Source organism: Ruditapes philippinarum, unplaced genomic scaffold, assembly GCF_026571515.1.
Source record: "Ruditapes philippinarum isolate M1 unplaced genomic scaffold, ASM2657151v2 ctg3783_1_1_1_1, whole genome shotgun sequence".
Classification (NCBI taxonomy): domain Eukaryota; kingdom Metazoa; phylum Mollusca; class Bivalvia; order Venerida; family Veneridae; genus Ruditapes; species Ruditapes philippinarum.
The window spans coordinates 43,976-70,768 of record NW_026854075.1 but is presented as its reverse complement, the minus strand read 5'-3'; the positions used below and the strand labels follow the sequence as shown (position 1 = coordinate 70,768).

General features: G+C 32.3%; 1 protein-coding gene across 1 annotated transcript in view; it reads left to right on the top strand.

Moving 5' to 3' along the window:
* Positions 1–1,843: 1,843 nt before the first annotated feature.
* The window catches only part of LOC132738863 (uncharacterized), a gene marked incomplete at its 3' end in the record, with an annotated part of 64,358 nt that continues 39,408 nt past the window's right edge, over positions 1,844–26,793 (top strand). The window contains 11 exon segments of the mRNA XM_060726469.1: positions 1,844–2,013; positions 6,627–6,851; positions 8,012–8,162; positions 8,565–8,773; positions 9,341–9,538; positions 9,760–9,939; positions 10,819–10,998; positions 11,407–11,624; positions 13,120–13,312; positions 18,687–18,797; positions 20,298–20,519. Of these exon segments, the coding sequence (XP_060582452.1) occupies positions 1,941–2,013; positions 6,627–6,851; positions 8,012–8,162; positions 8,565–8,773; positions 9,341–9,538; positions 9,760–9,939; positions 10,819–10,998; positions 11,407–11,624; positions 13,120–13,312; positions 18,687–18,797; positions 20,298–20,519 (1,960 nt within the window).

The following is a 26,793-nucleotide window of genomic DNA, read 5'->3' as shown; positions in this document are numbered from 1 at the left end:
CAAGTTGAAAACTAAAATTATGTTCCTAAGTAAAGGGCAAGGCCTTTACAAAGGTGCATAAGTACACTTGCTGACCAATATTATTGTAAACTTTCAGGTCTACAGATCAAATACTTTTTTTAAGCTTTGCGTGAACAAGTTGAAAATTGCAAATTGATACTATTATAAGCCAGGGCAATAACTCTAACAAAACTGAAAAAATCCACATGCAAAATCCCAGGTGCATAGCTTCAAAGTGATGTTGACCATTAATCCTGTAAAGTTGGTTGATTCTAACTCAAGCACTGAGGGAACAAATTCTAGATAAATATACAAGCGAAACCCCAGGTGCACAATTACACATGCTGATCAACATTCCCGCAAAGTTTCACGATCCTAGGTCAAATACTTTTTGACCTACGTGTGACTCAAGTTGAAAATTGCAAATATTTACTAAGTCAGTGACAAGTACTTTAACAAAACAATATAAATCCACAAACGAAGCCCCAGGTGCACAACTTCACATGTTGATCAACATTCCTGTAAAATTTCACGACTCTAGGTCCTATACTGTTTGAGTTAAGTGCAACACAATTTGAAAATTACAATTTTTTCACTAAGTCAAGAAATTCTAAATATATCCACACGAAAATAACCAGGTGCACAACTATACATGCTGATTAATATTCCTGTATAGTTTTAAAACCCTAGATTAAATATTTTTGAGCAACATGCGACACAAGTTGAAAATTGCAAATTTTAACTAAATCAAGGGCAAGTACTCTAACAAAACTGAATAAATCCACAAACGAAACCCCAGGTGCACAACTTCACATGCTGAGCAACAGTCCTGTAAGGTTTCATGACTCTTGGTCAAATACTTTTTGAGTTACATGCGACACAAGTTGAAAAATGCAAATTTTTACTTAGTCAAGGGCAATAAATCTAACAGAACTAAATAAATCCACACAAAAATACCCAGGTGCACACCTACACATGCTTGTCATCATTCCTGTAAAAATGCATGACTCTAGGTCAAATACTTATTTAGCTACGTGCTACACAAAATAGAACGGATAGACGGACGGAAAGACGAATGGACAAGGACAAATTTAAATGCCCTCCCCCCCACTAAAATTGGGGCACAAAAAGGAATGAGCAGGAATTTATACATAGAAAAGTAAATGATAAATGATATAGAAGCTGAAACATATTTGTTGCAGAAATTATAGACACAGCAATAGCTGTTAATCATACTATATGCAGACATTATACATAAAAATAGTGACTAAAACATATTTATTGCAGAATGTATAGACAAAGTAATAGCTACTAACATTTTTGTTGCAGAAATTATAAATTAATTACAGCAAAAATACTTGTTGCAGAAATGATAGACAGGATAATAGCTAAAACATATTAATACTTTTAGAAATAACGGTTCGATATTAGCGACAACCATTCTTTTTTAAAGAAAGTACGAAGCAGACATAACTATCATTAATAAAAAATACAGACCTTACGATATTGAATACAATTTAGACAAAATACCTGTGAAATAGCTTATTATATGAAACAAAAATTCCTGACGTTAAATAGAATTACTTAAAGTCTAAAAATACAATTATTAATGGGTGATATTTGGTGTAAAATTCTTATGAGAAAAGAATTATTCTAGTTATTATACGATGTCCGAAAATTACGTAAGACTTCAAAATATCAGCTTGGTTTTTAGACTTTAAACATCACTAGATAAACACATCCGCAGTAAGTTTATCTCACCGTGTTCTTTTTCTGCATGAAGCAGATAAGAGTTTTTCAGGGAAACTTTTAAATTAACCAATCAACCTTGCTCTGGTTTCAACATAACATGAAGTTGCCGCTTGAAGTGTGTAGCAAGTGGGATACGTGTATCTCGTTTATTTAAACTCAATGTTTTCTGTAACGATTCGTTTTGGAAAATGATAGCAATAAAGGTTTTATTTTTGTTATGGATGTCTCTCGGTTTGAATTGCAGGATTACCTGGAGAAAACGTAAGTTGTCAAATTATAAAATTATCATGACGGTACATAAGTCATTACCAAACAGCATAAATCTTATTTAAAAAAAAAAAAAAATTCAAATTAGATATATCAGTATAGGGCTTATGTGTACCAACCTTTTTGAAATCTCATCATGCATGCAAGTTATGCCTAGGACACGGGGTATATATTCTGGTTCGAACACATACACACACATACACACGGACAGGCGTACACACATACGCACGTGTAATTAAGCATACACATGCATACACGCACACTCACACACGCACACAAACAACAGACAATGATTACACTATATAGTCTCCTATTGTAACGTGTATCGAGTGAATATATAACGAGTATATAATAGATTTTTCTTTGGGCTATCTGCCGTTTGATAAGATACAAATGATTGTGAAATTATCATATACCATAAACAATCAACTTACATTTAAAACTTAATGCCTATATGTTACTTTTACTCGGATAGCTATGATTTCAGAAGATATGGAAATTTATAAGTACCCAGAGTCAAATGTAATTTCACAATCTCTATTCTATCGACACTATATCCATGAAGCGAAGCTTCAATTGAAATATTTACTTTGGTCAGTTATTCTTTTCTACCTATAAAGCTTGGCTTCAATAAGATAGACCTAAATATCCTTTATTTAATAAGCGAGGCTTCAGTTACATAGAATAACCTAGTCCCGGTGAATTCTTCTGCAGACTGAGTAATTCTTGCTCTGATTGCCATATTTATACCTACTGAGGATCGCTCAAGCATGACTTTATTTTCATTGGCTGATCAAAATAGTCATTATCACTAAAACGACTATTACAATATATATGATATCAAACGTTTATTGAAAACACGTATACCAAACGTATTATATATGTAACTTCATGTTGAATGTCATGATGGAGATCGCTAGACGTTACATGGCAAAAATCAGTCTCTTGGACCTTAAACAATTTACGAACTTGTAGAAAATTTGTTGTCTTTTATGCGCGCGAAAAGCACATTCTGCACACATACATCAGTTGTTATTTTTTCTCTCTTGCCTAGTTACCACTCATGTAAATATTACATCCAGTACCTCCATGCATAACCCGCCTCAATCCATCATTAAAGACGTACAGATAATCTTTATCTATTAAACCAAGTACAGGATAATGCACCGACATTCATATAATGCTTGTTACAGACATGTTTTATAAATGCTAATTGAAATAACAAGTTGACATAAGAAGTATACATATTTATAATGCTCAAGAAAAAACTTCTAACTAACAATTATTTTGTATATCCATTTTTTATTCGTATTATACACATCACTATAGTGTAAACATCATACCTGAAGTTAAGACAATAATTTTACGTAACAAAGTAGTTATACATAATTCTAAATATCCCTATATCAATCTGTTACTGTCTATATAGTATCATAATTATTTAATACTTTTTTACAATCCATACTTTACTCGATAGATATAATAATTTCGTCTAACTGGAAATGTACTGTCTGATCGGTAGGCCAACTTGAAATTTCAATAATTGTTAAAACCCGTGATTCCACACCTCAATATTTTATCTTTGTAACGCCTGATCTGTTTAATCTTAGTATAATGTAACATTCGTCATTTATTTTTCGATATTCTTACTGATTTGATATATGAAATTATTGCTTTCCAGCTTTTGACAACAGTCAATCGTCGGCATCGACATTTTTCCTGAATTTTTAATATGATAGAGTCAATATTCCATAAACAAACTTAAAGATGTCCTTACAAATGCTGTGTAATGCACAAAATTCTATAATTTATGTAAAAATAATGATTTTTGGATTAGCAAATGAAATACGAGCAGTAAAAAATTGACCGAGTTTTTACGAAATATTATTTCATAATTATGAAAGGTTAATTTGTTTTTTACGAAACAATAATTTGCTTTTATAAGACTTAAGAATAATAAAATTACTATTTATATTTTCAATGTCTTCTTTATGAATATAATTTTAAAACTTTTTACCTATCTGTAATGTAGCTTTTTATTTGTGTCATAAATCACTAGCATAATATTATTCCCAAACTCTTAAAACATATAAAACAAGTTAAGAAGCACAAATTTCCCCAATTGAAATGGTTTTTTTTTCAACTCGACAAATCACGAGTCTAAAATATTTTGGAGGGAAATTCAAAGCGATCTCCTGATAATTAAAAGAGTAAAACAAGTGAAGAAACTGGAATGAACCTAACTATGTTCAAAACATGAAGAGATGACCCTGTGACATTATGCCCCATTGTTGGTAGTTTATTTCTCCTTGAAGGACAAATGATGTTTGAGGGGCTGATATACGTTTCTTTTAACCGAGATTTATGATATGTTACCAATGATGTAAGTTGCAAAATGTTTATACGATGACAACCAACGAAACGACTGAATTAAAATCATCTAAAAAGGGAGTTAATACGATTTAATTTTACTAAGTGTGTAAATATTTAATGTTAAATCTTAGAATTTGTTCCATAAAAGCATTGTATTTTGGGATTCTATGAAAGTTATGGCCTTTGGGTTCAATATTTGCCCCGCCTTAGGTGTCATTTAATTTTTATAGACTTACATAGGACTTACATAGGAAAAGAAATATAAGTATTCTTGGGTAAAATCTAAAATACCGAGAGCTGAGATATTTGCGTACAACAGCCTATGAAAGTTATTAAACCTCTGCCATAAAGCTGCCCTAATGCTGCCCCTTTGCTCAGGGGTATTTATTGTATAAATAATGTACACGGGGTGTATATTAGTGAATTATCTGTGTGGATATTGATAAGTGTAAAGAGTGGTAATAGAAATATTTATAAACAAACCATTTTTTTTCTTTAGTTTTTCCTCTTTTTTTTATTAGTTTTTATTTATTTATTTATTAATTTATTTATTTATTTATTTATATATTTATTTATTTATTTATTTATTTATTTATTTATTTATTTATTTATTTATTTATTTATTTATTTATTTATTTATTTATTTTATTTATTTATTTATTAATTAATTTATTTATTTATTCATTTATTTTTTATTTATCTATGCTTTGCATAAACGGTATAAAACTATATGTAGGTTTCTTTAAATCTTTATTCAATTTATTTAAAAATCAACATTTTTGTATTAATTTGAAAGGATATACCTTTAGCAAAAGTTAGTTTTTCTATTTGGTCGTCTAATTCTTAGAGCTTGGTTACTACCATGGTTAGTTATAAAAATACATGTATAATGATTTTTCGTAAAAACCTGTTCCTGTAAAGTTAAATGAATGGGTGTCTTCCTTAATTCAGTTATTTACTTAAGCAAATCTATAGTCGGGCGTATATTGCTGGCCGTTACGGTGCTCTTGCCTCTCCTTTGAATTACTATTAATATATTAATAATATCATAAAATGACTTACTTATTTCCGTTGATGCAGATTGTTGTCTCGCGATCACGTGCAACCTTATGGAAAGGGATAATAACCCCAGCCGATTCGATATCATTCCCTGCGGTCTGGAGACCGCAGGGTATTGGTACGCGTTTAACTTTTGAGGCATGGAGGAGCACGTGACCGTTTTCGGTACATGGAGGAGCATGTGATCTGTAAACCGTACATGATTGGTTAATGGACCTTTTCGAAAACCTAGCTAAATACCGTTTACCGGTACGTTACGGATTTATCTGTAGGGAATTAGTCCGAATTACACCTAATTAAGAACAAAAAACTGTTACGTGGTATTTCTAATTTTCTATAATTATGTTACCGTTTAAGGTGGAAAAACTTGAATGATGTGTTTGAAAATTTATCAATGTTTCTTTAATATCTATCTTAAATTTTACAAACAATAAATTGTTTATACTGAAAATCTACAAAATTAAAATATTCGTAGTGGCATCTGCTATAACAAATAGAGATATTTTCTGCGTAAACTTGTGTGTTTACTTTATTTATTTTTTGCTCGGAATTATTCATAAAATGGTAGGCCTATTTAATCATTTTCTTAAAAAGAAATAATTGTTTTATGTTCGACCTTCTCCGGTCTTCAACGGTCACCAGTTTCCAAAGACCTAGCTTCTTCTATATTGATCGTTTCTTCAGTTGTCAACTACATGTATATTCCTGATACAAACGTTTATTTATCCCCCCCCCCCCCAATAATGTTGAAAATAGTTAAATGAAATATCTTTGTATCATTAAAATGTTCACCGCAGGAAAACATTTTACTTGTATATATATACTAACAATAACACGTCAGAAATGGTGGAACGTGTAAGAGCTTGATATATTCGTCATTAGCAAGACACCAATCGTTTTCGGGATTACAGGTTTCGGGATCCAAGTGATAAAGAAAAACCATCGTTACATGAAATAAACATCCGTGTTTAAGTTATTGATTCTGAATATCTGACTGTGTCATTCTTGAAGAAACACGGATAAGAATTTGTACATGCTTTAGAAAGTTAAACACGGGAATGACAATATGTTTGCAATTTCCAATCTAGCGTTTACCTCTCTATCGCATCTTACCTTTACATAGACCACCCTACAATATGCTTTCAAGTTTTACTAATATCTTATTTTTGCTACAGAAAGGCAATGCAATAAAGCCGGTCAGATACTTGAAAATGGCTCCTTCGAAACGTTGAATAAAACGCAACGAAAATATGTGTGCCAGGCAGATTTTGTTAGTAATATACCAGACTTGGAGCAACTTACCTTTAACTGCGATGTCGAAAAGAATAATAAAAGAAGATACGTATGGAGAGCTTTGTTTACTGGTGGTCTCTTATATCTACGCAATGTGACATGCGAATGTATGTGTTTATTTCTAATTATAGCTATAAAATAAAATGAATAAAGAAATCGTTTTAGATCTGGCGTTTTGTTTGAACTAAATGCCTTACTAAATAATAAGTGGTTGATTTTACCTTCACTGAACTATGAATTGTTTATAATTTAGTCATTATAATATATAATATCTTTTAATTAAAGCCGTTAATTTGCTGCAATTTGTATTCTCTTGAAAATGTTTAAATGCATTATCATATACGAGGGCTGTCCGACAAAGTCGTGGACAATGGCTGTAAAAACAACAATATAACACCCAAGCCTAAAATGATTTAGTCTATCTCCATCACTTAAAAGTAAAATAAGACATTTTATTTAAAAAATTATGCATACATAAAATATTGAAGCATTTATATGCGGCCCACGCCAAAAATTGTCATTTTACCAACCTTACACACGATCTTTAAAACAGAGTACGTGATTAATAACGTAATAAATCTATGTTATGTTTTGACGTTAATATTTACCGTATGCCTACGCTATAAATCGAATTTTCAAGGAAATCGCAAGACATATAGGTTTACAGTGCAACTTTTTCTTCATACAGTGCTTATATGCACAAAAAAATGGCGACATTGTTTTGCAATTGTTGATATACCAGTGTCAGAAGAAGATGATTTTACATTAACAGTGTATTCCTCACAGAGTCGATACTTTGAAAAAAGAAACATTGACATAATGTCACGTAATGTAATTATGACGTTTTAGACTGAGCCGCATTGCGTTACTAGACAACCTTTTAATTTGCTTTGTGTTATCAAATTAAATGATATATAGCTGATTTTGTGCATGTTCACTCAACAATAGCATATTTGCAATCACAACAATCTTTTTAGAAGTCTGTTGAGTAATTTGTATTTAAACGTTGTTGTCCATGACTTATTGGGAGAGCTCTGTATATGCCCATGCATATATCATAATAAGAAATAATAGTTGTGGAGCTGGGCACCGCATGTAAGGAATATAGAATGAAACACATTGACGATAACTCAGATTAAACCCCTCTCAAAAAAAATCTATTTACTAATCTTTTGTATTTATTATTATATGAAAAATAGAATATTTATGTATTTTATATTAAAAAAGCATGACTAAATCTGTTACACTGACTTTTCAATATAACCAGCAAAGACAAAATGTTCAGATCCACCATGGCCAAAGGATATGACAAGAGAAGTAACGACAAGATACGTTATGCCTGTCCCGATCAATAATGATACGAAAGCCATAAACGATTTCTACACTGGTGATACAGTAAAGTACAGCTGTAAAACCGGGTAAATATCATCCATATGTACAGGTTTTTTTCTGTATTCGTATGATTCATAATGCTGCTTTCATCGCTGTTCAAATGTTGTATGTTTTCTTTATTTACTACAAAGTACTCACGTGGTAGATTTCAGGAGCATTATTTGGCATGAAAATAACTAAGATGTGATCAATGAAAATGAGCAAAAAAAAATAATTGAAAACTAGTTGACACCAACCACTTTCGAAGCTTCAGTTAAGTAACCCCTTAAACACGTATACTTAAGATATCAACCGATTTTGTTAGTGGTCAATTATTTTAAAGAATAACACTTAATTATATCACATAGTGAATTTTACCATTGCCATAGAACCTGATCAAACAGGAACAAACCAATATAGAATCATTAAATGATTTCTCTTTTTTGCAGTTTTATATTGTTTAATGACCATGACACATCGTCGTTTTCTAACGGAGGAGACTTTGATGATTATAACCGCAAGTATGAAAAATCGCCGCCATCATCAAGAATAACTGCACCACCTGATACTTCATCAGGGTTTACAAATATCATTTGCGACGCGAAGGGCTTTTGGAATGGCTTTCCAGAATCTCAATTGTATTTTGGTGAATGTCAAGGTAAATGTTGACCCTATAGTTAACCTCCTTAAGTCTCAAACCTAATTAACATGAAGTTAAAGACAAGCAGTTTGAAATTGACTAATATTTGTCTGCTTATTTTTATTCTATGTTTCTTTTCCATATTAGTAATTTAAAAAAGAAAAGACTAAAACTTTACCTGTTATACACCAGATTTCTTTTTTTTTTAAAATCTCATTATCTCACTCTTAACTATGATTGCAAACCTGAAATCAATTTTCTCTTTTGAAAATCATTGACATTGATCTTAATCATATTGGTCTCACCAGCAATCCAAAGTGATTTGTCAATTACGAACGCTATTTCAACAACATTAAAGTTTTTACAACGGCAACTTGAAATTTCGAAAATATAGTAACAAGATAGAGATAAACGGAGTCTCGAAATTTCCACAAAAAAATTAAATTGAACATATTGCAGGCTCGGTCTGATTGAGTTTGTTAATGAAATTAAGTTTCGCTTTTTTTTAAGAATCAGCCTAAATTTACCTTTTTGTGATTTTTTTGATACATTAAAAAGCAAGCTTTTAATTGTTTTATGTTTCAGCAATACAATGCAATGCTACCATGTTTGATGACATAAGTAATGGAAATATTTCAAACTTGAAAGCAACCTATGAATTTCTTGAAGAAATGAAACTGGAATGCGAAGACGGATATCGGCACAAGGGTGGCGTTAAATCTGCTATTTGCATGTCACCATCTAGTTTCAGCAATCTCTTCCTTGGTGACTTTGGCTGCGAACGTGAGTTTTATTCGGATAAATTGACATTTCTTTTACCTAAACAAAAATAAATTAGAAAATAAAAGCAAGATAGATTTAACATTTAATTTAAAAGAAATATATTGAAGTATGTATTTACTTATCATTTATGTGATATTCAATGTCTAGATTTTAAGCTCCCTTGCCGCATCAATAAAAGATAACAATTGTGAAATAAAGTGAAAAATATTTCTGGCGTTTAGGTATACAGTGTATTGAGCCGCAAAGCCCTGGAAACGGATATCTAAAAATTGATCACATTTACGTGAATGGAACGGTGAGTTACGAATGCGAACCTGGTTACGAGTTGATAGGATACTCGAAGTGGAAATGTCAGTCGAACGGAAAATGGGATCATGATTGTGTAAAATGTGCACATGAAGGTATCTTAGAATTAAGTCACATCATCAGGTTTTAGTTTAAAGTGACTAGATAATTGTAATAAATGATAGAAAATACAAAAAAGCCCAGTAACATACATTAGTAGTGGAGGACGTCACTCCAGACCATTTTTTTCCTTCTCTGTCTATATAAAGCAGACATCTTGGTTTGGACATGTTAAGCAATTGTTAAGTAAAGTATGACTTATCATAAAGACAAACATATCCTCTTGACAATTGACTGCACCCAAAATCAAAATCCAAGATGGCTGCTTTATATAGACAAAGAAGGAAAAAAAGTGGTCTAGAGTGACGTCCTCCGCTACTACTTTATCATTTTTTATGTATTATATTATCAAGTAAAATAAAAATAGATATTAAATGAACAAACATTTACTTATTTGGTGACTAGAATAAATGTTTTATAATCTTAAAATAATGTTTCGTAATACTTTCATCTTCAAACAAAATCACCAGACTGACTCAATTTCACAAATTATATGTAGCCGTAAAAGATTCGCTTAACTTTTTTTTGAACTGTAGGTATCTCGAAACCAGAAAATCACCAGAAAGCATATCACAGTGTACGCATGATAGGTGATCTTTATCTTAGAATAAAGGAGGCTACATTTCAGATAAATTAATCAAGATAAATGAGGTTTGATTACTGCGGCATGTGTTACTTTTTCCATTATTTGTTTAGCCAAACGTTTTGTAAATACAACATTCGGAAGCAATTAATTCACAGTCATTCACATATCGCCCTAGCTAGTAGTATGGTTTAAATTTACATTAAGCTGGGATTTTCAAGTGTTTTCATTGGAACTTTCTTGAATCGTAATTTGTATTATTTATTGTTAAATTCTTTGTTAACGTCTTCAGATGCATACTGCCCACCTCCATGTTTGCCACCTGGAGCTATAACTAAAACCTCTTCGGGAATATATCAGATTGGCGACGTACTTGACTTCACATGTAAGTCTGGAAAATACTACGGAGGATCTACAAACCGGACATGCATGAAAAATAGGTACTGGAGCGGTACCCCTATAGATTGCACAGGTAAGTTACTCAAATTCCTACCTTCAGTGTTGCAGACCATTGTTGACATATAATTGTACGATTTTACAACACAGTATTAGTTTCAGATGTTGGTAAGATTACGCTACTTTAAATATGACCTTTTCGGATGTTTTAGGATCTGGTGTTTTTTAAACACAATTCAAGAGAGAAAAAGGTTAAGTTATCTCACTTGTAAAAGTATTGCAGAGTAATTGGTCACGTGAAACGTGAACGAAAAATGTAGCGAATGCAGTTTTTTTTTTTTGGAAAAAAAAACAAAACACAACAACACTCCTTTTGATGTAAGTGAATGCTGAAAGGTACTTTCTGCAAACTATCAATTGTTAATTCAATTGATGAATAATGTACTTGAAAAGTGTTTCAGGTGTATTGATTTGTTATTTACAGGGACATCTATGGTTGATTCTAGAGTAGGAATAGAGTTGGTTTCGGCTTTGAAACAGATTTCGAAAAATAGAACTATATCCGATACGGTCAATTCAAAGACAATAAATGTCTGGAACACAAAAGGTGTAGACCTGTATCTGCTTGTTGATATATCAAAAGTTTCTACACTGGAGCATATGAACACAACTTTATCTTTTGTTTATGCATTACTTCCAGAGGTACATTTAATTATTTCACTTAATCAACTCAATAACGAACCTTTTAAAGTTAAATTCATGAAAACACTTTAAGAACATACACTAGATGATTTTTTCACTTTATCACCAAATAGCCTTGTAATTGTATTAACCTGTTTAAGGTTTACACATGTACTTGCCGTGTCATGTAGTCATCAAATGAACTTGAATCTATGATGTCATTAAAAAGCGAGACTCTTTATACCGTTTAATGAAGTATAACAAAATGTGCTTATTTGACCGCCTGTTTCGTACAAATTGTACCATGCTGTTTTATGACAAGCTCATATTATCTTTTTTAAAAAAAGGCTTCTTTTACAGAGCAATCGGATCATGATCAGTTGATAATAGTTTGCAGGAAACTCACTTTGAGCTTATTTGTATCTCAGTAATATCACCTAGTATTTCGAGTAACGCGGGAATGTGAATCAAGCAGAAATTTTGCAATAATCAAATAAAATGTGTTTGTGCAAAACATGTTACAAGGTGAATGAACGAGCCAAAATAATTTATAGTAAATCATGCAAACTAAACATGTTTATTTTTTATGATTTTCGTACGTGGGAAAGACTATATACATACGTGTCGGTATACATTTACCTTCGGCATTTACCAAACTGGCCGTGTCATTTAATACTAAAGGAAGTCGCTAAAAAATGATTCACGTACATCTTATGATGTAACCAACGTTGCTCCGATGCACCATTCACGAAATCTCATACAGAGAAATATATACACGAGCAATTATTCAAATGTCTTAGGTTTACCGGATAAACAACTCATGTAATTTATACGCTATTGTATCAATACGCATCGATGCAACTTCAAAACGTTAGCGAGATCGCCATTCTTACGAACTACATAACACAAAAACAGGCGTTATCCTATTTAGATAAAATATCTCAATAACGGTGTAGAATTATTCATTTCATTCATTTTGATTATCATTTAATATAAATAAAGTGATTTATTTACTTACCGTAGTGATCGTTTTGGCCATAAAATTGCTCAATTCAGTGTAACTATGATTGCACAATTCCGAAGTTATTCTCACATTCGTGAGTTACTGGTTATAAACAGTAAAGATGGAGACAAATTGACATAAAATGACAATTGTTGGGGTTTTGTTAGATATCACGGGGACTGGGCTTACACTTGAATTGTTTAACACTACAATGGATTTGACGAGGGTCTGGCTATTACGTGTGTGACAAACACATCGGCTGGTATTAAGATGGACCTGTCATTCCGGAGACCGTTTCCAGGGAAATGGTACTCAAGGCAGCTACTAAAGACGACGTTGTGGTTGTCATTTATTATGAAGGCATGTTTACAAATGTTGAGTTTGTATACACATTATGGTCATTATGGGTATGATAATCATGAGAGCTGTTGATGCTGTTGTTTCCTTTAGAAATCTTAGATAATATTTTGACTGTCAGTTTCCTATCAATCATTATGATATCCTTTTTTAAAGCTTGGTATAAATGATGGTGATACTGGTACAAGGCTAGCGCTGATATTCTTTGCCACCAATTCGTGTTGGATGTTTGATCAGCATTACAAATCAGATGATTCAGAGGGGCCTTTTAAATCTTACGAGGACGTAATTAAAGAATTGAAACTTTATAACAATAAAAGTGAACTGCAAAAAATAAAACAGATCACAAGTAAGTATAACTGTCTTTTAATGACTCGTAAACATGTACATGTATATAAATTATGTATTAAACCAAAATTTTGTAAACATGTAATCAAATATGTTCGGTGATGTCTGTTTATTTTCATTTTAACCTTTTCCCTTATATAAGCGTGTTTCGACGGCTTTTTGCCCCCCCCCCCCTTTTTGAGGCCTCAAACAGTGAAAAAATGTCCTATTTAGACCCCAAACACTGTTTTTCGTTTGAGAAATGTTGTTAAAAAAGTGACCATTTTTTCGGCGCCTTCCCCCATCCAAATAATACATCAGGGGGTTGCCAGAAGGGGATGTGCCCCCTTCTGTTTGGGGGGTTTGAAGGGGGGCGGAGTCCCCCTCATCGCCAAGAAAATTTTGGACTTGTGAGAGGCTTAAAATGACCCCAGGTTGATCATAAGGTAACGTGTAACCAACGCTGAAAAGCCTTTGACTCTATCTCAATCCCTTGAGAAGTTGCAGCACTTTGAAATAAATTTTGATGAAAAAAATCGAGGCAAAAAAGTGATTTTTGGCAATTTTGAGATGTCCCCTCGTTGCCATGGTAACAGGAAATTTAAGACTGAGCATGTCGTTACAAAGGCAATGGTCCAGTCAACATCTGTGCCAAGTTTGATTAGTATTGAAGCATTTTTCATAGTTTCATAGCAGTTTGAACTTGTAAGAGGAGGCTTTTCAGTGAAAATGGCCATTTTTCACAATATGCTCATGGGGGAAAGGGTTAATATTTGTGCGTAGAATTTACAGAAGGAAATCATGAATAACGACTGTTGTGGTAAATCAACAAAGAAGCATCGATAGAAAAGTTTCAAATTAAGAATATGCAATTTAGAACTCGTTATTTTCCAAAATTGTTTAATTTCAAATTCTCCTTCATATGTTTCAGGAGAGAGTTACATATAACGTTCATATAACGTTTGAAATTTCTATTTTATCATTTATTTATATCCTTAATAGTCTTATATTTATTGGCGCGGAAATTGCAATTAAAGGGTATATGAATGCAACGCTGAAACGCCAACTCGATTTTATTGAGTTTACCATGGACTGTACTCACGGGGGAGGAAGTGTTACACGAGGAATGGAGTTCTTATGATAACTTGTTAAGGAGTTCTTGTGATAACTGTCACGGAGTTTGTCGGAAAACTATTGTATATACTGCAAAAACACTTGACAAAAATGGTAATTTTCATCATGAAAAAGTGACTTTTAGGTGCTAAATTAAACTTTAATGATTAAGCTTACCACACATACTGTATTATGTGTCAAACTTATTCATAGTCCATTTTTTCATCGCCTCTTGCTTAAAATCTGGTAGTTTTGAGTAAAATTTACTTGTCTTGCTCGAACCTGGAGGGACTTTCATATTTGTTCGAGAGATCAGTAGTTACGGAGCCAACCGCACTTGAGTTTTTATCATATTGTCGTACTTTTTGGAAACAAAGGTTTCAAGAAATTATCCTGGTTTTATACATGTATTTGTTTATTATGGTATAAAATGATACAAATTACTTAGCCCTTAGATAAGCGATGCACAACTTTATATTATCTGCTTAAGAAAGATGGTTGAGAACAACGTGTAAGTTTTGAGACATGTTTGTTTTGTGGTTTAGGCCATGATATTGCCGCTGATTCAATCTTTACTGTATATGACAACCTATCACATGTTTATCCTTTGCAGACACTCAAGACCAACATTTAATCCACATTTTTTGTGCAAAGGATGAGCGTATTATATTTCATAAGTATTTACAACCTTATTGAGTAATAAAAAAACCGCTAAAACGTGCCGTGATTTGCGCAAGAAACACATTTACAGTAACAAAAAGTATCATAAGAACTCCAGAACATATTTTTAGTTATCACAAGAACTCCGGGACATTTGAAAAATCGGGTATAAACTTGTTAGCCGGGGCTTCATGTTTGCAATTTTGTATTATCATTAGGTAATTATGTATGGCAAGGATGAAGACTTGAAATAAACAGGTCAATACTTGCGAATTGGCAAAAAAATTGAAAATTTTACTCAAAACTACCAGATTTTAAGCAAGAAGCGATGAAAAATTGACTATGAATAAGTTTTGACACATAGTACAGTATGTCTGGTAAGCTTAATTATTAAAGTTTAATTAAGCACCTAAAACTCACTTTTTAATGATAAAAAATTACCATTATGACGAGTGTTTTTGCAGTATATACAATAGTTTTCCGACAAACACCGTGACAGTTATCACAAGAACTCTTTGACAAGTTATCATTAGAACTCTATCCCTCGTGTAACACTTCTCCCCCGTGGTACTGGACAGTTCAAAAGTTAAGTCTGAACCCCCTATCATTGGCTTTAGCAAAATAAAACATTTAAACACGAAAATGGTGAAATTGTGAATTCAAAGCCATTGCAAATTGTGAGGACTGTAGTTTGGCGAGACCAGTATGTTCATGTATGCAAGAAATCTTATCGAAGGTGGGACTGGAACCGTTATAATTTTTGGAAGAACATTCCTTTTGTGTCTCCATACACTTGAACTTGACCTGTAACGTTTAATTTCAGCTATAGCGTGTTCGACTCAGACACGGTATTTTAATATTATTCTGTTAAGTTTAAGGCACTTTCCGTTGACGCTCTTGTTTTCAGCGTATTTGAGCTGACGCGAATGGTGTCATAATATAGTCATTATTCGGATAAATTTAATCCGCACTCTTCTGGATATGGTAAAGCTGTGCCGATCTGAGGTAACATGTGATTGATGACCAAGAAGCCCACTTTGTATATATCCTATGGTACCATGGCAATCAACTATTATTTGTGAATGAATTGCATGGTACTGCCGATGTCCCGAATAAAACTGTTCCTGCGGTTCATTCTTGACACTGATATGTTGAACAATAACGACAGCATCATAAACGTCGGGTATGTTCGAAACCACATAAGCACAAGAAGATATTTGTTTCTTGCAGAAAGTTTATGAGGCCTATATGATGAAATACGAAGAGTATCTAACAAATCTAAAATGTCTCAGGAGTTTCCCCGGTCACATGGAAGAACTGGTATCGATGAGACGAGATTAAAGAAAACACACTTCTACCTTACCAGTCGTAAGAAGGTTATAGGACTTACTGTGTAATAATAGAATAATAAATATTTTGAGATAACCCCCCAAAAATCTATCCGTTGTTCGTCTCCGGCTATCCGTATCCATAAAAGCTGAAGTAAAATTGAAGGTTGAAATAATGTTGGTAAGTACTGCGTTTTATTGTATTTAATTTATTTAACATTTCTTAATTTTTTAAATAAAACAGTTATATAAAACACATACCTATATAATTTATGGTACTTCGTTGTAAATCGTTAGTGTTGAAAATACAAAGATAATTCAACGGATGGTTACATGTATAAATTCACGCCTGAAATAATGAAGGCCATATACTACTGTTTTATATGTTTTGGAGTTTCTTTGTTGCGTGTGTGACTGTTTTCCTTTTTATTGTGTTCATTTGTTTAGAGAGTGAAAACATACATTGTGATTCATCAAATAGTGTTATTTATTCTAATATATTGAAATAAAAAATAAATATGACTATTTTTTTCTCTAGGCACATTTCTTCAAAGGCGTAGAAAGCCAGCCAGTAAAAAGTGGCAAGGAGAGAACTCTTTTGATTTTGAGGGCTTATTGTTCACATCCTACAAATTGGTCTGATGTCCTAGATGAAGGGCGATAGAATATCGATCAATTACCCGAAGATGCAAGAGCTCTTTACCTTAGTGGCAATCTTAGACAGCTCAGAGATAGAATGTCGAGGAAACTATCTAAAATAATGAAGATGAGAGTAAAAAGCATTCAAGATTTAAACATACGGTACAATATTTGAATAAGCTGAAAAACAACACCCCCACCCCCAAAGAAAAAATCAACAACCACATTAAATCTGTCATTTTCAAAATTTAGTTAATATTTTGCTTCTTATATCGTTTTACACTTCTACTTTAAATCAGTAAGTAACTGTTAAATAACATGCAAATTAAACGTCTTTAGATATAATATATTCTTGTTTCGGTTATCATGTACAGGCGTGGCAATGCAGATAGATGCTATGGAGCGCCGTCTTCAGAATACAGGGATCGACACAAGACAACAAAAGGCCAGTCAAGAAGAAACCCAGACAAACCAGGATAATCAACCAGGAACATCAGCTGATTTGAGGGAAAGCATTGCTAATGGACTTTCATCGTCGCAAGAAGATCCTTCGCCGTCACGTACACAGAGACGGAGAAGAAGAAAGAGGCCGCTTGCCGACATTATTCAGGAAAATCAGTTATTATACAACGATTTTATTAAGAACAAAGTCCCAAGATTGCTCCGCCAGCTTGGTCTCGAGACATTTTTGGATGACTCAAACTAGGTTTTTCAAAAAATACTTTTGAACTTCTTTTTTTTTTGTAAAAGAAATAAATACAATTATTAAAATATTTTGCTTTGCCTTCTGTTTTCTTTAAAAAAGAATCATTTTGAAACGCTCCCTTAAAAATAGCCGTCTCCGCTCTTCGTTTGTCGGCATCGGCTCAAGCTAAAAATCTCTATTAAAGTAAACCATATCTGCGTTTGCACGCTTAACCACGCTTAGCCTAAAGCTGGTACAACTTCACAAAATATCAAGTATACATTTGATATAAATTATGTATTTTACGGGCAGAACCGAAGTGGAAGAGAATATTTATTTGATAACTATAATGTATTCAAGATTGAATGGTCATAAAGTCAAGCCATACTTTCAATTGCTTTGCCGTATTGATAACAAAATCCATTTGATGGGCTAAACTATTTACGCACTTCAATATTTTGCTGTGAAAATGAGATAGATATGGATTAGAAAATGTTCAACATGATCGTGACTCATACCTAGAAATTTTAGAATATTGTAATGCGTGTCTATTGGCTGAGCTTTACGGTCGCTTACAAATTATCTCCCCTGAATAGTGAACATTTCTGAACCTTGACACATATTTGATTGCAACAACTGTTAGATCCCTGTATTATGACGCATTAATCAAGACAATGAGTAAATGGCATACAGAATTTAATGAAATAAGAGGTAATTACTTATTATTACTTATTAAATTGTACGAAATTTAAAAAAATAGATTTATTTTACATACTGGATTCAATTTGAACGAAATAAATTTTAATTACATATTCGATTCAACGAAGTAAGAATAAATGACATACTAGCTTGATCGAGATACGAGTTAATTACATACTGGATTGAACGGTGTAAGAGTTGTTAACATTTTGCAAAGGTAAAAAATGTCATTTATAACATATTTGATTGTAAAATATAACGTAAACTTACAGGTGATGGGACTGATATTGCAGCTGCATTGAATGACGTATATGACCAAATAAAGACGAAACGAAAGAAACCGGGCCGAAAATCCCAACAAGTTTTGATAGTTATCAGTGACGGTAAGTGACAATTGTTATGAAATAAAACTCTTTCGATGTATACATAACTTAACCTTTGTCACAATTTTTTCTTGGAGTATTCAATTTACGTCTGTAACAAATTTTATTTTATTCAACTGATACTGATCTGTTCATGAGCGGACTTTATAGTTTGATAGTTGCAGAATAATTTAGAAACTCTCTTTGTATGTTATCGTCCAATAGCAACCCTTTATAACAACCAACAATCTTTTATAATTTTACTGGAAAGCTTTCTCGTTTAAAAGAATGGGAATTGAACCGCCCGTGAAAAGGAGTAAGTTATCGCATAAAAGTTTGTGCTTAAAATACTGGATATACGTCAACATCCATTTTTCAAGTTCGTGAAATAGTTTGCAGTGAAGTATGTTCCTAAGGCAAATTAACATAATTAATACAACAAAAATTAACGAACAATGTTTTTAATAATAATATTTGTTAATTTTGCAATGACTTTTGTGCATTTCAAATCACATATATTATAAAATCCAAAACTTTGTGAGGACAAAAATTCGAGAAATAAATAACTTGGACAGATTTTCGCTCATTTATATTTTCAGTTCCATTTAACTTTACTTATCAAACATTTATTTTTGCAAATATTTTTAATTTGCATAATTTCACCCCTAGAAAATTCCTTTTTACATTAAAGATTTAAATCTTTTGAAACAAATCTTGAAAAGCGAAACTATCTTTCTTGGTGAAGTATTATAAAGGTTTTGAAATAATGTATAATCACCATTGATATATGATGTCTGCTTTCTAGATTTGTCTTTTGACGTCTTATCTGTGATATGCTGGCTTATAACCTCTCTTCCCTTTTCAAAATTCCGCCGATTGTTTTCTTGTTTAGAGCTTTCTTTTACTTCGGAATCGTAAGCCTCTTTTGATGGAATGGTTCTAACGTGCCACATTAAAGGTCCATGATACCGGCCGTATAAATACATCTGCAGATGTTTCAAAATTCAATATTTTAACATTTCACATTTAATGTTGAATACTGCTTATAATAAGCTTGTGCTACTGACGTGGACGCAGTCCATTTCAATTTCTAGTACCGTGCAATATCAGACTCAATCAAAGTTTGCAACAATTTCTATTTGTTAGTTTTGGAGGTGATTCGGCATTCTGTGTGTGCGTGTTTTTTTTTTTTTTTTTTTTTTTTTTTTTTTTTTCTCTCACTTTTTTACATGATGTACGTATGGACACACGAATATGTATTTATCACACGATATAAATTATAAGATAGATAACGCAGAAAACAACAAATCATTGGGATATTTTTTTATATATATAACGTATCTTTATAATATGAAAATAAGCGACAAAAGAATAAAATTATTGGTGTCAGAGGGCGATAAGATTCAAGTTTGAACCAATGCATTAATACACTATAAAGCTTTTCCTTGCTGTGTTTGATATCCACTCAGTATTATTTTACAAACATAGAGTTATATTTAATAAATTTATACAACATTACAGGAAGATTAACAACTACGGATGATCCAACTGATTCGGCTTCAAAACTGAAAGACGACTTTGATGTGGAAATATATTCAATTGTAATTGGGAGCCTTACTGATACTAAAGGCTTAGAAACGATGAGGAATCTAGCTTCACACATTGAAAACGAACAGCATTTCTTTAAAATCAGTACAGATGAGTCTAACTTTAAACGAATCATGAGCAGTATGATAAACAGAGGTAAAAGAAGATATCTTATTTTTCATTATTTTATTCACAAATTATTTTATAAACCAAATGGACAAAACGTCAAGTATACTTAGAAGTTAACGAACATTGTAATGTATTATATATTTACTAAAGGATTACGCATTTGAAGTCGTGTAATATTTTTGTAATAATATTATTAACCCGGACTCATTTTACGCTTTCATTACAGACTTCATATTATCAATAATATGTACTGTTTTTTGTTGTTTTTTTTTTTTTTTGTTTTTTTTTTATTTATTTATTTTCTTTTGACAAAAGTGTTTCAAATGAAAAGTCATGATTACATTGTTCATTAGGTTCCAAAATCCTATAATTCATCTACAGTAAGAAAAAAGAAAAATGGACTCACAAATTGATCAAGAGGGAGTTTTTATTCTATTATCATGCGGCTTTAGGATTATCACTATTTCCTTAGCTTACTTTGTTTTTGCTTTTAATTTATCTATTTTTTATCAAATGACTACTATAATATTGTGTAGATGATGTTTAGTTTATATTACTATTATTATGATTATTATTATCATGATTTTAAATATTATCAAGTGGCCAGGTGATGAAATAAGTCCCACATTCCTCTTCTCTTATAACGTTCCATACATATCAGCACTTAATTACTGGAAAAATGTGTTATTCAAGTGCTTCAGAATCACTCTAAACAATATTGTCTTCGCATAAAAATATTTTTATTCAAAACTGGGAAGATGTAATCAGATCTCCTTGTCAAAATGAGACCTATATAATTGCATAAAATTGAATCCCAATTATTTATCAAAATACCCTAACCCATTTTTAGCTCACCTGACCACGAAGTGGTCAAGGTGAGGTATAGTGATGGGGCTATGTCCGGCGTCCGTCGTCGTGCGTCGTCAACAATTGGGTTGTTAACAGTCTAGCAGTCACAGTTTTGATTGGATCATCATCAAACTTTGTCAGAATGTTTGTCTCAATGAAATACAGATCGAGTTCGAAGATGGGTTATCTCGGGTCAAAAACTAGGTCACAGGAGCTAAAAATAGAAAAAGCTTGTTAACACTCTAGTGGCTGCAGTTTTCATCCAAATATTCTGGAAATTTGTCAGGAAAGTTGTTTTGATGATTTCTAGGTCAAGTTCGAAGATGGGTCATCTCCGGTCAAAAACTAGGTCACAGGAGCTAAAAATAGAAAAAGCTTGTTAACACTCTAGTGGCTGCAGTTTTCATCCAAATATTCTGGAAATTTGTCAGGAAGGTTGTTTTGATGATTTCTAGGTCAAGTTCGAAGATGGGTCATGTCCGGTCAAAAACTAGGTCACAGGAGCTAAAAATAGAAAAAGCTTGTTAACAGTTTAGGGGCTGCAGTTTTGATCCAAATATTCTAGAAATTTGTCAAGAATGTTGTTTTGATGATATCTAAATCAACTTCGAAGATGGGTCATGTCCGGTCAAAAACTAGGTCACAGGAGCTAAAAATAGAAAAAGCTTGTTAACACTCTAGTGGCTGCAGTTTTCATCTAAATATTCTGGAAATTTGTCAAGAATGTTGTTTTGATGATATCTAAATCAACTTCGAAGATGGGTCATGTCCGGTCAAAAACTAGGTCACAGGAGCTAAAAATAGAAAAAGCTTGTTAACACTCTAGGGGCTGCAGATTTCATCCAAATATTTTGGAAACTTGTCAGGAAGGTTGTTTTGATGATTTCTAGGTCAAGTTCGAAGATGTGTTATCTTCGGTCAAAAACTAGGTCACAGGAGCTAAAAATAGAGAAAGCTTGTTAACACTCTAGTGGCTGCAGTTTTGATTAAAATATTCTGGAAATTTGTCAGGAAGGTTGTTTTAATGATTTCTAGGTCAAGTTTGAAGATGGGTCATGTCTGGTCAAAAACTAGGTCACAGGAGCTAAAAATAGAAAAAGCTTGTTAACACTAATGGTTGCAGTTTTCATCCAAAAATTCTGGAAATTTGTCAGAAAGGTGGTTTTGATAATTTCTAGGTCAAGTTCGAAGATGGGTCATCTCAGGTCAAAAACTAGGTCACAGGAGCTAAAATAGGTAAAGCTTGTTAACACTCTAATGGCTGCAGTTTTCATCTAACTATTCTGGAAATTTGTCAAGAAGGTTGTTTTGATGATATCTAAATCAACTTCGAAGATGGGTCATCTCCGGTCAAAAACTAGGTCACAGGAGCTAAAAATAGAAAAGCTTGTTAACACATTAGGGGCTGCAGTTTTCATCCAAATATTCTGGAAATTTGTCAGGAAAGTTTTTTTTTGATGATTTCTAGGTCAAGTTCGAAGATGGGTTATCTCCAGTCAAAAACTAGGTCACAGGAGCTAAAAATAGAAAAAGCTTGTTAACACTCTAGTGGCTGCAGTATTGATTCAAATATTCTGGAAATTTGTCAAGAAGGTTGTTTTGATGATTTCTGGGTCAAGTTCGAAGATGGGTCATCTCAGGTCAAAAACTAGGTCACAGGAGCTAAAAATAGAAAAAGCTTGTTTACACTCTAGTGGCTGCAGTTTTGATTCAAATATTCTGGAAATTAGTCAAGAATGTTGTTTTGATGTTTTCTCGGTCAAGTGCTATTATTGGTCATGTCCGGTCAAAAACTAGGTCACAGGAGCTAAAAATAGAAAAATCTTTTTAACACTCTAGTGGCTGCAGTTTTGATCCAAATTTCCTGGAAATTTGTCAGGAAGGTTGTTTTGATGATTTCTAGGTCAAGTTCGAATATGGTTCGTGTCCGGTCAAAAATTAGGTCACATTGCCCAAATATGGAAAAATCTTTAAAACACACTAGAGGTCACATGTTTGACTCAGTTGTCATCAAACTTGGTCATGATGCTTGTTTAAGACATTGCCTGGAGGGGGTTGTGTCAGGTGAGCGATCCAGGGCCATCATGGCCCTCTTGTTTTTAAATACACAGCAGTTTAGTGGAAGATATCCTAATCAGCAGCTGATAAATTACAAAACAATGACAAGAAACACTTCAATGAAATACAAACGAGTTTTTAATTGACTGACAAATGATATAGATCAGAATCTTCGAAGGAGAAATTTGGCCTCTAAGTGATAATTCTATTTTTGAAAAAAACTAAGTTTGTGGATGAAAAGGGGTTTCTTAGTGTTGTCAAACAACGTTTGAGGGATACAGGGTATTCGATTTTTGATTCCCATATAATGTTGTTTGGTAAATTAAAACCAAACATGTTTTGTAATCAAAGTTTGTTGTTTATATTAAAATGTCATTGATATATGTAGCACCTTTTTGTACCAAGATTTATCCTTTATTGGTATTGATTTTTGATGGAATAGCTGAATTATGACCTGAATTTCAAGATTTTAAAAATCAGTTATGCTTCTTATCGGTGTCGATTTGCGATTTTGCAAAGTAAGAAAATATTGAATATTATGCTTGTTTTACATTATTAACAGTACTCTTTACATTTTTTTTTACCATTTTTGTATATGTATATAAATGTGAATACCAATTTTTATCTTTTTTTCTGTAAATATGGTTATACATATGGCGATTATAAACTATTGTCAACACCTACAGCTTACTGTTATAAAGTTTGAAAAATGGTTTGTTATGTAATAAAGTACCTTAACCTATTTTTAACTTTTGTGATTGCAAATTGCCCTGTATCCATTGACTGCCAGTGCCTCCGTGTGTCAGTGCGTCCGTCGTCAGCGTTTTCAAATGACTTTTCCTCTGAAATTACTTGGCCAAATTTAATGTTTTTTTCTTGGATGCTTTAAGCATGAAACTCTTCTAAAATATCAAATTGTTTTGCTCCAATTAACATCTGGGTCAGGAGAGCTAAAGTATATTTGAAAAAAAAGAAATATTTTAACATCAGGCCTAGCGCTTAGATAGTTTGTGTTTACATCATTTTATGAAACTATACACATGTTGTTCAAATTATAGCCATAGACTGGAAATTTGCTCCAACCAAAGGGTCACAGATTTTTCATTTTTTAGTAAATACTTCAAAATCCTGTTGAGAATTTCAAGTGCTTCACCTTGCTATACATATTAAGCATGAATCATTGCCTAGCGGTCCTCTCACAAACATTGTTAAAATTATAGTCTTTGTGTCAATATTTACTCGTCCCAAGGGCCATACGTTTTTCAAATATGTACGAGTTAGCATGAAATATTGACAAGTAAGCCTCTAACAAGTTTGTTCAAATTAAAGCCCTAGGGTCTAAATAAGCACCGCAGTGAGCGTTATTATTTATTGTTATAAGTACACGAGATAATTATAGTAAAAAACTTAAACATTTTTCTTTTCTATAATAATTAAGGCTAAAGGTAAGGATTTAAGCATGAAACGTTGTCTACTTGATCTCTACAAAATTTGATCTGACTATTGTTTTGGTTTATCTCGGGGTTGGGAGTCACAGACTTTCCTTGTTGGTTTATACAGTAACAACATGTTCTCTTAAACAAAGAAACTAAAGCTTAGATACTTGGCATGTAACATTGTCTATTGAACGTTTACCATTTTAGTAAAGATTATAGCTCTGTTGTCTTAATTAGCCCTGCCTAAAGTGGTCATTTATTTTCGTTATATGTAAACAGTGAAAACTAAAAAAAAATCAAAACCATGATTTAATCTGATCATATAGTTGGCATGAAAGTTTTAATTTAGTTTTAATCGACATTTTAATCTCAATAATCTCACGAATAATTCAAAGTTAAATGTATTAAAAGTGACTCTCATTGCATTGGTTTTCAGAAGTCCTTCTTTAATATTAAGCCCAGTGTGTTTTCAAATTAAAATCCTGCTGTTTAATTTGGCCCAATATCGGCGATCATAGATTTTCCTTGTTTGTATAAAGTTAAAAGTTGAATAAATCTTCTATCCATAAATCATGAAGGCCTACTTTAAGATATTTAGCATGAAACATTGTCTAGTAGACCTCTTCCAAGTTTATTAAATTAAAGCCCTTGAGTCTAATTTTGTCCGTCTAACGTGGATTTCCCTTGTTTGAATAATTTAACCGTGTGACATATTTTGCTTTCACCAATAATGATATTGCAAAAATGCAAAACTGACATTTTTGGCCTAGATTTTACCTTGTGGTCGTCTTGTTTAAAAATCTGAGTTAGAACTTAAACTATGCAATTTTGACTTTTAGCACAGCTCAGATACAGAATAGAACTTTGACCTAGATGTTGGTTATGAGTCAGTGACGTTCTTTAAGTAAATAGTGCTAAAGATTACTGCTACATAATTAGCTGCAGTTTCAAACTTTGAAACCAGTTGACCTAGATTGATTTGTTGAGCGATATATCGCCCTCTTGTTTTAATTTTATTGCACACATAAATAGAAAAAAACATCAAAGATTTTCTTTGTAAAGAAATGCCAAGAAATGGAATCAACACTTTTCTAAATCAATAAACAAAATAAGACTTGTCAAATAGTTTTCATTTTAGTTGTGTCATCATAAAGTAATCAAGTGTTTTTATAAATAAATATTCCAACAATCCACCTCATTTTATCCAATTCATACTGTTTGTGTTAAATAATTATAAGTCTCCATTTTTTAAATCGTGGTTTAATTATGCTTCCTAGGAATCACTTTTTAACGATATTCATTTTCGGTTGATATAAAGTCCTTCTCTTTATGTTACATTTATGTACATAAGTCCAGTATCAAATTCATCATAAACGACTCGTCCAGGTTTATTAAAAAATAATACATTACAAAAAGATTGAAGAAAAAATCATCACTACATAGACTTTGATTTTAATGTTAAATTTTTACCTTAAATGTAAGTTTTCATTCGATTGAATTTTCCTCAAAAAACATGAGGAGGTTAATATAATTTGTCACTTTGAAAGAAAGTATGTAAATAAATTTATTTTTACTTTCATATTTTGTTACGATTTTTTATAGAAGTCATGTATCGCTGGTTATGTCAAACTGTTGTTTTTTTTCTTACTTCACATTTTCTTTTGTCCAGTTTTGAAATGTTTCAATTAAATAAGTTTTCTTCTCAAGGTTACAAAAATAGAGGATTTTCTCAATCTTGAATCCATTCAATTTCACATCTTGAATATCTAGGTTCTATTCCATTGTCGTCTAACTGAGCCGATGATACTTAATTCTTAATGACATGCCAAATTCCGCTTCATTTCTTGCTAAAACAAATGGGTGGTAGCTACCATCAACCATTGATACAAGCCTACCATTTGAGTAACAATTTTTTATTAGTTATTGTTACATGTACACACTTAGTTTATAAGCAAGAA